Source organism: Calidris pugnax, unplaced genomic scaffold (genome assembly GCF_001431845.1).
Source record: "Calidris pugnax isolate Ruff unplaced genomic scaffold, ASM143184v1 scaffold64, whole genome shotgun sequence".
Taxonomy (NCBI): Eukaryota; Metazoa; Chordata; class Aves; order Charadriiformes; family Scolopacidae; genus Calidris; species Calidris pugnax.
Window position 1 is genome coordinate 886,225 of NW_015090784.1, and position 12,148 is coordinate 898,372.

General features: G+C 39.8%; 1 protein-coding gene across 4 annotated transcripts in view; it reads right to left on the reverse strand.

The window, feature by feature from the left end:
• The window catches only part of EXOC6 (exocyst complex component 6), a 75,774-nt gene that overhangs the window by 43,021 nt on the left and 20,605 nt on the right, over positions 1 to 12,148 (reverse strand). For all 4 annotated transcript variants that reach the window (XR_001414525.1, XM_014965959.1, XM_014965950.1 and 1 more), the window contains exons 4-11: positions 11,997 to 12,087; positions 11,040 to 11,085; positions 4,557 to 4,761; positions 3,575 to 3,730; positions 2,547 to 2,615; positions 1,075 to 1,158; positions 937 to 983; positions 410 to 530 (exon numbers count right to left, since the gene is read on the reverse strand). Coding sequence is in view for 3 of the 4 variants with exons in the window: in XM_014965959.1 (XP_014821445.1) it covers positions 410 to 530; positions 937 to 983; positions 1,075 to 1,158; positions 2,547 to 2,615; positions 3,575 to 3,730; positions 4,557 to 4,761; positions 11,040 to 11,085; positions 11,997 to 12,087 (819 nt within the window). In the remaining variant the exon portion in view is untranslated. The remainder of the gene's footprint in view (positions 1 to 409; positions 531 to 936; positions 984 to 1,074; positions 1,159 to 2,546; positions 2,616 to 3,574; positions 3,731 to 4,556; positions 4,762 to 11,039; positions 11,086 to 11,996; positions 12,088 to 12,148) is intronic.

Consider the following 12,148-nt stretch of genomic DNA (forward strand, 5'->3'; position numbering starts at 1 on the left):
GAATGATAATTAGGAACTATTTCCTGGTGGTGCTTTCAGTGCTGAACTATTCAATCTGATCTAATGAAGAGGTCAGTTGAGACTAATGAGGAAGGATTGCAATAATAACAGCAGATTAACTCTGCATATTCTAAACTGCTGGACTAAGAGAAGATTTGGAAGACCCAGTGAGTTGTAAATCAGCGGAGGATTATGCAAATAGCCCATGGCTGCGGATCACAGCCTGATACTGTTGGGAAAAACAAAAGCTTGGCAGGCTCCACCCCAAATCTGAGTGATTTTTAGCCACAAGGAAAAGAAAACATGAAAGGGGAGTAATTTTTCACTTTGTTACTATCCCAGCTTTAAATACACAGAACTCTGAAGTAAGAGGATTTAAACAGCAATACTGATAAGGCTTCTCACTTACTGACTGTGTCCTAAGAACAGCAATGATCTTGGAAAGGGCCATGTTCCAGAGTTCATCTGTGTATGTTCGAGTTACCAGTCCTTGGGTTACATGTAAAATGTGGTCTTCTACTACAAAGAAACTAAAAGAAAACAATGCTTAAATTATTAACTTGGTTTTCTAACATTAAAGCAAATGCTACCTTTTTAGACAGAAGCACAGCCAATCCCATCCCTGCTTGTGCAGTGACCCTTTGGGAGGTTTGGTGTTCTCTTTGGTGACCCTTTGGGACGTTTGGTGTCCTCTCTGCCCAGGATGAGGTCAGAATGTGCAGTTTGTGTCACATCAGCTGGAGCCCTGGCTGCTGGAGGGTCCCTGTGGGGCACCGTCCCCAGAGGATGCTCTCCCCCGCTCAGATCAGCAACAACCACCCGATGGTTTGTGCAGAAACGGAATCTTGCAGAAGGTTTTTGGACAATGGAAGCACAGAGGGTGAATGCAGAATTGGTACCGTAAAACGGAAATAAATCTCCATTTAGAAAACTTACCCTACAATTTGACTGAAGTATCTTCTATAGCCTTCTACTGTTTCATGCTTTCAGTGAAAAAGAAAACAAGTTTAGGAATAAAAATACCGCGAGTATGAGGTACAACCAAGTCAATGCAAAAACAAATGCATCCGTTACCATGCTTGACTGCGGCTGCAGAACTAATCTTGCTTGTTTCCTTCTTTGTTTTCTGTAGTAATTTTCAAATATTTCTCCATCACCCTAAAACAAGACAGAAGTAGTTAAAAGAAGAACACTGTCTCAGTATGAAAAAGACATTTCTTAAATTAAGGGTAGAATTCTCTTAAACTAAGCCACATGTTTTGCATTTATTCCACATGTAGGCCTCCAGCTGTCACCAGCAAAGTTTTGCATGCATGAAAAATGTAGAAATTATCTTTTTAATTTTAAGGTAGCCTACAGAATGTACTGTAAAGAAAAATGTTCATGTGCCTACATTTTGTCAAACAGTATTACGCATTTAAAGCAACACTTATGTTTTTAAACTACAGCCTTTTTTGCTTATTCTCTTTGGAATTGGTAAATACAATGACTGTGGATTTGGATTTCTTTCCTATCACAGTCCTTGAAGATACAATACCCTTTGTGCCTAATGATTACATTGTGAGGAATTCAAGTGACATCTTACCCATATCATTAAGAGAAACCATCTGTCCATCTGAAATCAGTGCTACATTGACCCATCTACCTACTGAACGCAATGTCATTTGTATGCGAGCAGAATAAAGCAACTTAGCATTTTTAAGGTTTGTTTTTTTACCTCATGACCCTATTATTAGGACAGAGCTATTTAGAATTCCATTACTTGGGCTTCCAAAAATCTTCAAATCAAATTATTACAGAGATTGTATATTACAAAGTAAGCATTACTTACCTGACTCCTTCATAAGACATAACAAAGAAGGTTTAAATGTAATATTTTAGGTTCATGACTATCTTATCACATTTAGAAATACTGCTAGCCTAACAGAATCTAAAAGTAAAAAAAGGACTCAGCTTAAAAAAAAAACCAAACACTTGAAACCAAGATGCAAATTTATTAAACACTTTCTCTTCCAGCAGGACTTTACAGAGCATGCTGTAACTCGTGCTAACACCTCCTGAGCAGACACACAACCGTTCACCTCCAGCCCCCACAGTCAATGTCCTCCCGTTGTACAAAGCCACTGCTGAACCCCGCTCCCTACCCCAAATCTCTGCCCAGGCCTGGCATAAGCTTCTCAAGTGAAGGAGTAGCTGCTGTTCTCAAATCCACACCAGAAATGGAGATGTAAAATACCTCATGCTTATTTATAGACCACTCTATCTGATGCAATCAAGATCAGCAATTCAGGCATAACAACTATTTTAAACAGATGTTCTAAAGCAATCAGCAGAAAACAGCACCAACCCTGATGAGTCACTCACCAAATAAGCACTGGAAAGGAAAGATAAAACATACCCAACCCACCTCAGCTGGCTCATTGAGAACTACTACTACTACTATAAGCGGTATGTCTGCTTGGGAACTACAAGGGTATGAAAAATAAGACAATGAACATTCAACTTCAAAAAGTAAAATAACTTTCTGAAGTCACCTTAATACATACCAAAACGGAGTAGATGTGTAAACACCTATAGACTGGAGAAAAGTCAACAAGATCTTGAGCAGTTAAAATCTGAAAAAGGAAAGCAGAAAGAAAATTATATAAAGCATAAAAATCATACAATCTGCAAAATGTGATACATACCAGCAGAACTTGTCCCCCTAATAAATACTTTATATCTTACTTAGGGGTAAAGAATTACCCCTTCCTTCTACATTCTGGTTTAGTACCTTTAATTTTACAACTGCTCAACTTGGTTTCTTAAAAATTTAGAGATCTAGGGAAGAATTAGTAGTTTAGCAGAGTGTAAAGTTAGATGAATCTAAAGGTCAGATGAATATGAAAAAACATTGGGGTCGAACACAGAAACATGACCAAACTGAGACCAGCAAAAGCCAACTCTGTTGGCAGGTTTTATGGCTAGTAAAACTACTGTTTTCATAGAAAGTGGTAGGAGTTTGCTTTAATGACTTGAAAAGTAACTGCATCAGTCTTTTTGCCAGTTATTTCAGGACCCAAAACTGGATGGGTTCTATCCCCTCCTTCTAGATTTTATCTGTGTTACAGGACCAAGCTCCTTTCACTGTGTTTTCAGAGCACCAGACTTAAAAGTCTAAATACTCACTGTTTCATTCAATTTATGAATGCTGAGCATTTGATAGCTGAAAGAGTTCTAGCACAAGCTGAAGTCCTCCACACAGAAACGATGGCTTCAGCAATAACAGAATATTCCAGGGGGGCACATATCATCTACAGTGGGCAGACACTGTATAATGTAAATTGCAACTGCATTCCAGAGTAATTACAAGTTTGAATGTCCCCAAACATGATGCTAAAACTCGCACTAATACAACTAATATTTTGGCCCTATTTCCTCTCCCTAAATCACTGATCTGGACTGGTGTTCCTTGAAGGCGTCTCTGGTCCTTCCTAACTAACGTTGACCATCTACAGATAACATACTTCAAGTTTTGCTCAATAAACCTACACAAATAAATTTAAATAAGATGTACTCATTAGCACAAAGTTACCTCTTCTTCATGTTCATCATCTTCTTCAAACGTTCGCTTCAATGTCATTTCATTCTTGGATTCCAAAATCCTGCTTCTACCTAAATGCATATTCCGGCCATAGTTCACATTATTCTGCCTCTGAAGGGTGGTACTGAAGGTTTTCTGCTGCTGAGCCTGTTTTAAAAGTAGCACCAATAAAGAGGGATGTAATGCAAACTTCATCACTGACGAATGGATGCTACGACACAAAAACCAGGCAGTGCTATTGACCACACACCAGTGTCACTGCAAGATGTGTGTTCTCAGTCCACACCAACGACTGTCCTTCATCGATTTGGGATGATAAATTACTTCAATAGCTAATTTCTGCATAATTTTTCCCTAATCCCCAGAACGCAATTTTAAAGGTGGAAAAAAATTAAACAAATAATCTCTAATTTTCCTGAGCATAAAGAACAAACATAGTTGATATTTAAACAAAGCACAGTTACCACAGAGTTCCCAGCTATTTGTCTGCTGTCTTCAGTTAAGCCTTCGTGAGCAGTCAGCTGCAGGGGCCAAATGCTCTATATTGTCTTTACTAGTGAGAGAAATGCAAGAAAGAAGGGCAGCATGGTCTCAAGATTAAGTTTCATTTATAATTATCAATGCTGCGCTTCACAAGAACCTTAGATGACAAAATGGCAACCTGAACTCTGCCTGACAAAAAGTCAGATGAAAACTTTGCTTGCTTTCCAAATAACCGTTAAAAGCCTTGACTTGTTTTAAAGCTTGCCCAGGGGGGGTCCAGCTGTCCCCATCCCTTCCCGGCTCTGCCCTTGCTCCCCCAGGGAGGGTGACACCCCAACGCCATGCTCTGTGCCACCGGGCAGTTATTTCAGCATCTCAAAGGTCTGTGTGATGCCTACAACCCTCAGACAAAACTGGGCTAACCCGAGACTCTCCACACCGTGTTCCCAGTGGGTAACAGGACTGACATCAGGCGGGTGGGTCGGCTTACCTGCTTCATGGCAGTTTCCCCAATTCTGTCAGAATGCTTTCGAATGCTCTCCAAGAAATCCTTGAGATCTGACATGGATATTTCTTTTATTTCTTCACGCAGTTTTGGTAGATTTTCTATCATTATCTGGCAAAAACGGTATTGGCTAACTCTAGGAAGGTACAGATTTTCTAGCTGTTCCATTGTTTTTAAAGCAGAATAGTACCTACAAAGAGATCAAAATCAAATTATGTAGCTTCTTATCAAATGTTAATAAAATACTTTATCAAATATAGGATATTGATATCATATACACAATCAATATATACCTAATGAAATTACTCTGCTATTGGAAAAATTAAGAAACAAAAGGTCATCCATATAATGCCTTAGTTTGGGAAAAAACAGTGAACTGTCAGAGTGCCTCAGTCAAATAAAAATTGTAAGTCAGGCTCCTGTGGTATCAGCTGCTCTGATCACTAGACTGATCACTAACACACTATCACAGTTCTGATCACCAACAACGCACGAAGCATCTTGTAGAATGGAGGCACTAAAATCATAACAATTATTTTCCCTCCTATATTGAACTCATTCAGGTTTTTTATGAGTTCCTTTTTTCTGAAACACAAATTGCCAATCACCCAACAGCACAGTATATCCATCAAACAGTGAAAAAAAAAGTCTTGGAGAGGTGTGCCTGTATGTGTCTGCCTTCTTTAGGTACATGTGAACACACACACCCTCCTTCCACCATGTTCCCCTCTCTTCCTCAAAGTCCTACATAAGCAGCATTGGAAAATTACCAAACCATTTTGAAAGGGAAAAGCCAAATATGTGCAAAGTCCCTTCAGCTGTTGAAGAAAACCTGGAAAAGCATCTTTTCCAGTTCTTTTGTTTGTGAATATTACTTTGTAGATATAGTGAGAAAACAATTTCAAACTGAAATACAATTCAAGCTGCTGGTTCCCCTTCTGCAGACAAGCAATAATAGATCATTAATATTTCAGTCATAATTTTTTGTTCCATTCTGAAATAAACATACTGGTTTGAATTTTCTCAATCAGACATCTCTAAGCTAACAGTTCTCATAGCTGGAGGATGGGAAAAATCTTCTCTTTTATTCCAGAACACAACTGCTTTCAGGAGACTGCAAATAAAGAGGTTTCAAGTGTAAATTAGGAGCTTTTGTTTATTATATACTTGGTTTATACAAAATATACATAAGGCGTTGGGAATGTTGCAGATAAGAAGGGGTCTGGGGGGTTTATGTGTGTGGTTTTTGTTTTTTTAAATAGTAAATGACGAAGAGTGCCACATGGTGAGACTTCTGGTGAATAAAACCATAATAGCATCAAAATCGTATAAAAGGTTTTTATTTAAATTATACGGATCAGCTTATCAGAACACTGTTAGTTCATCTGGAAGGTTTTTGACTGCTGTCTCTAAGATCAGAATTAGCATAATCCATTTTAAATCCATTCTAGAGTCCCTTACTAATTATATATATATGAGCTCAGGACCCTGCCCTTTTAACATCTGTTCTGATAAAACACTGAAGTCTTATTAATTTGAAGGTCAAATGCAGGTCAGGATTTAAACTAAAAAGTTTTGCATATCATTTCATGGAATGATTTATTTCTATATTTTGCTTTAAAAACATTCTGTAGATATAACTCAATGCTGAAGTTAGCTCCCATCATATATTATCACTCACAGAAGGTAAAGATTGCGCATTTGACTACAAATGAGTTAAGGAAGTATGTTCAGTGTTATTTTTTTCATATAAATATGGCAGTCCTCTGTCTATTCTTTTGAGCTGATCTTCTAAGAATACGTTCCCCAACACAAAATTTATAATGTAAGCTTTGACACTGAAGACGCAAGTTTGAAACACCAATACAGGTCATATGATGAGACTGTCCACAACTGATCCATCTTGTCATCAGAACAGGAACATGGTAAGATGGCTTTTACTAACGTCTCCAAACTAAACATGGAAACTTCTAAAACCAGAAAGAAGCAGGCCTGGGACACACACACACACTCTCCCCCCAACAAAACAAACAAACAAACAAAACAACAAAAAAACCCCAACCCCCCCAAAAAATCCCACAAACCAACAAAACCCCCAAAATATTAATATAAGTATCATCTTATTCTAAAATTTAGCTGGCATTTTACAAAAGATTCAAGTCCCAGACGCCGAGTAGTCAGGTCTGTATTAGAATTTGAAACATCAACACACCAAAAATCCAAAAGAAAAGGAAAGTGGCCATTACTTTAGAGTACAAAAGGTATTAAGTTATGTTCTAAGTAACAGAGAGAACTTTTAAGATTTTTATCAGTGAAGTGTCATTTGGAGGCAGTTAAAAGAAATACTGTAACTTACTAAAAAAGCCCCATCAAGTTAAACTAGAGCAGTCAAGAAGCTACACAGGACAGAAGCAAGGTGCACTCAAAGGCTATGGATTTTTCTGAGAATAACACATTTGTACACAAGTAATTCATCTGAAACTTCTGTAAAGTGAATCAAAAGCTCAGTATTTCTGAAAATAAGATTAAAGTGCGCTGTGTGAAAAAACCAGCATCTGTCTGTGGAATACCTTTTTCATTCATAATGATGTGATATGAGATTTTTTTTAAAATTGAAATTATCAAACAAATACAGTTCTGAGAACCATGAGAAAGAAAGCAGCTGACAGTTCAGTATCAAATATATATTTTGATGGGTTTTTTTTCCAGATTCATGATACCTTTGGGGAACACTGATGTGTAGTTGGTAAAATCCAGTGCTTCATTTTGACATGGCTCCAAAACAATGGAGAAAACTAAAATCAAATCACCATCGGTTTTATCAGTTCCAGTATCTTTCCATACAAACATGGATAGAACCAAATTGTATAAATGATGACATTTTCCTACTTCCATCCTTTATGTCTTCAGGTTTATTTGAATGCTTGGAAGGTTTATGCAAAAAAAGGCTGCATGACTGCCCGGGTGAGACTCAGTAACTTATATAACTGATCAACTCTTTGCCACAGCTCAGAAGAAAACTTGTAGTAAGGTCAGAAAACAAATCCAAGTCTTTCAGGGCAAAAAGCTCACCCTGAAAGACCATACTCTTTCTTTAGCCATTCTCACAGTAGATTCAAGAAGATTCGGCAACAACCTTAGCAGACTGATTTATTTAATTATTTTCATTGTATGGTAGGTTTGGGGTTTTTTTGTAATATTGTGGAAGGAGACTTGCAAAAACACCAGTTCTAACAATTCCAAATTAGAACACAATCTCTGGCAGCAGCTGGGAACATTCTCCAGAGACACAGATCAAAATGGAAACACAAGGGCCATGGTAACAGAGTGGTATAAAATGTGTGATGATCTTATCTCCGACTTAAAACTAAAGACCGAGGTGGTTGGGTCTGAACGCTGAGCTGCCAGGCAGTGTCTGGGGGAGCGCTGGAGAACCCACGCCTCTCCTTGTGCTTCGGAGCTGAGACTCCAAACCCTCCATAACTCTTCCCAACCAATTGTCTCTGTTCAGAGCGGATTCCGCAGCTACTTCCTCCCACAACTATAGTTCTTGTCAACTTGTGTTATGCATGGCTCAGGAGACAGATAAATAGGATACAGAGCCTTTCACCTCTAGGTCATCAGTTCAAACACAGCCCGTGTTCATCGGGACCAAAAGTTGCTCTCAACAGATGGCTTTTTGGACTCCTCAGCAAACCTCCCTTCCATCTGCATAAACCAGTATGTATTCCAGACCCAAAGTCCTGCATTATGGTAAAAGGTGCCTGCTATGCAGACAGGAAATGGAATTCCAGTCTCTATCCCAAAACAGCTGTCCCCCCAAAACATAGAATAGCCACGCTTTCTTCTACCCTTCCTTTCAACATTAGAAATTCATAGTGCAAGACTGCAAGACAATGGAATAATGAAAATATATTCTAAAAGGCTTCAAGCAGAGAAAGTCAACAGAAAAGAGGTGTTTGTTTAAGAGACCAGTGAAAGCTTTGCTGCAGTGACTTAACCCTGACCAGCAACCAGGAGCACACAGCCTGTCACCCACTCCCCTGCCCGGCTCAGCGGGATACAGGAGAACGGAGGGAAAAAAGGAAACGTCCTGGGCTGAGATAAAGACAGTTTAATAGAACGGTAATGAAATCCAAAACACAGCAGCCACCAGGAAGAAAATTAACTCCATCCCAGCTGAAATCAGGACATCCGTGAAGGTTTATGAGAAAAATTATCTTTGCCTATAATAAACAGTCCTCATTGTTTTGATGTAGTCTGTGAATGCTCCTCTCTCTGACTTCCAGGAAAGCTCCACAGCAAACTGAGACAGGTCCGTTGTGAAACTCCCTGCAGGCACACACAGCAGCCATCAGGCCTGCGCGCTGCTGCTGCGGGTGTCCTCGCTGCTGCTCCACTTCCTGAGAACCCCCAGACACCCACACTCTTTGGATTTGTTGCCTGCACAGCCACAAGGAAATTACCATTTGAATTACCTGCAAGTTCCAGGGGCAGCCACCTCTGGCTGTGTTACAGGGAGTTGTCAGTCACAGGCAGAGCGGTAACTGCAGCGTGGCTAATGAGAGATGTCTGAGCTGGAGCAGTAGCCTGCAGCAGCATCCAAACCTGCGCCCCACGTGATTTCAAGGTACGGTACATCAAAGCCATGGCATCTCCCCACTCCCTTAGATCTTTTTACGGTATGACAATGATATGTCCGAACCCCTCAATTCAGTGCCCCTCAATTGTCCTTTGACTTTTAAGACTTCCTGCCTGGCAACTCCTTCCACGGGGAAATTATTAGATCTGAGTCTCCTAAATAATAGAAATTTAGCTTTAGATTTAAAGAGGACTGATGGTATCTCAGACAGCGTATCAAAACTACAAAAAACTCTACAAAACTACTGGTGAACATGGAGTCAAAATGCTAAAAGCCATCTCCAATTTTATCTGCCCCAAGGGATCTCTGCATGGTGACGTTAGGAACTATAGCTTCCCTTGCAAGTCCGAAACCGGGAAGCTGTTTGTCTTGCCCAACAGAGCCAGAGAATGGCGGAATGCAGGCCTTGATCCCAGTGTTTCCATGTTTTTGGGCAGGCTGCACAGGCCACTGTGCAGAAGGAAGGGGTGATGGGCAGGACACCCCGCAGCCACAGGGAGCTGGGAGCAGGGGCTCTGCGCTGCTCCCCTCCTCCTGCCAGGGGCAGGGGCACCCCAAGGGGCTGCTGCTGCTCCGGGCAGAGGCCAAACCAGCGTCCTGCCGGGAGCAGACAGCAGTGGTGGCAGACGTGCTGCTGTCACGCTGCAGCAGACTGGCCGTGACACCGATGGGTCTGATGCATTTAGAGCTCGTGTACTCACACACGGCGGCCGCTTGCTGAGGACTTTCAGATGTCCAGCATTATGGCAGGAGGTGCTGGCTGCCCCGACAACAAACCCAGATAAACAGCCCAAAAGCAAGTGTAGATCAGACACAGCAGCGCTGTAGACACCGGCTACGCACAGGTAGCTCCCAGGGGGATCGCTGAGGTGCAGCCAGAGCCATTAGCAGGAACGCACAAGGAGGCGATCACACTGATGGTGAACCCCAGGAGGGAGGACACAGCAGTGGGCACGACTGAGGCTGTGTGAGCAGCAGGCAGGGATGGAGGTGGCGACGACGCCGTAGGGATGAGGGAGAAGAGAGGAGCAGCAGCAGCACCCCTGGGGCGGGCGTGCAGCGGGTGCCAGGCCCCAGCGGCACTGGGTGACAGCCCCAGAGGGACAGGAACAGCCAAGCTATCACAGAGAGAACTGGGGACACTGGGGTTACCCACTTACTGGGGCCCTCTGAGACGATGGGAAGTGAAGGCACAACAGAGGAAGGAGCAACTGGATACCTACCAGTTAGAAACCATTACTCTAGAAATTTATTTTTAATTATGGTTTTGATTTTTTTAACATGTCAATTTGTCCAGAGGTAAAAAAATCAGCGAAACCACAATATGTCTTCTGCACTTCATTCTCATAGTCCCATGTACACAAAAGATTAGCACAGAGATACCAGATAGGTATCTGGTAAAGATAAAGAAAGGTATATGGAGTTAAATGTCCTTTTTTCTTGGATTATGAATTATATTTAAACACATCATGATAGATTAATCAGGTATCAACATACTCTGAAGGATATTTACTCCCTAAGAATCTTATTATTCTTGCTTCTTAATCTGTTTTAAGTATTAAAAAAAAACATGCTTCAGATTTTATAACCATAATTTCACTGCATGTCATGCTTATTGAAGTAAACATTATTTTTTATGGCAATCTATAAGCTTCTAAAATTGTTTATATTTAATATTACATTCTTGAACCACAGACAAGGTGTTATGAGGGCTACACATACCAAGCCACAGGACTTAGGATACTTTCTTGTCTACATTAGTGTTTGTTATTCTAGCAGTTTACTTACAAATGTTGTATCTTACTCATAGAAATAAGTTCACTCACCTTTTTACATTCATCTGTTCTTTTAGTTTGCTGTACATTTCCAGCACTGCATAAAAACAAGCAGATTAACCCATGGATCTTACTGTGGCTTTAGTTAATAAAAGAGGAAAATATATACTGTAAAGGACAAAATAAACCATAGAAAAGGATATGCTAAATTTACCTTATTTAATTCCAATAGTAACATAAATGTGATAAAACTAATAATAACAAGTTCTAGAATGCAGCTGAGAAAGGAAAAAGAATTGAACTCTTAATAGCTTCTAAATGAAAAAGAATTAAGATCAAACAAAACAGTAGACACTGTATGTATGGAGCACATCCATTCATTCAGCACAGACACTAACTTTATCTGCGTTACCGTCTATGACCTGTCTCCATTAAATGGCAACAGTACCACCTACTGTACTCCTGACAGGTCAACAACGAGACTTCACAAAGAAAAATTCTCAAATCTGTTTTACACCAATATCCCAAACAGGATTAAACAGCTCTTATAGAGCTGTGTGAAGTCCTATAATCTACCTTTCTGAAACATCATTTACAGCCCTTATGTTTTATTTTAAAAAAGTCTGTAATGACACATAGCTAAAAGTATGACGTTGGAACAGAATCATTTGTATTTTCCCTAGAATTCGAACACTAAAAACCACACTCTTAAGCAATAAATTCATTGTTTATCTTATTAAAAATATTACTTCATTTAAAGCTGTATGTGGCTACATTGTTTGCATCATTTATATCTGTCTCACTGTCTTCTCACCAAGTGGCATAATTGCTCGATCAATATTTTAAGATACATGGAGCCTATGTGTTGAAATCTTTTTAAAACCCGTTAATTTTTTTGTTAAACTGGATGTTACATGACCACAATTTAAAAAATAAAATTCTTTTCCATTTTGGCTATTGTGACTTACTTTATTTAATTTGCCATCGAATTAACTACAGGTCACTCACCTGGAAGACACAACTGCAGTTTTTCCACAACTGTTGTAATGTTCCGCTGCTGAACTCTACATCGGATTATTTCCTCTGTTTGGGCTATCACCTTAGAGATTTAAAAAAAAAAAAAAAAAAAAAAAAAAAAAAAAAAAAAAAAAAAAAAAAAA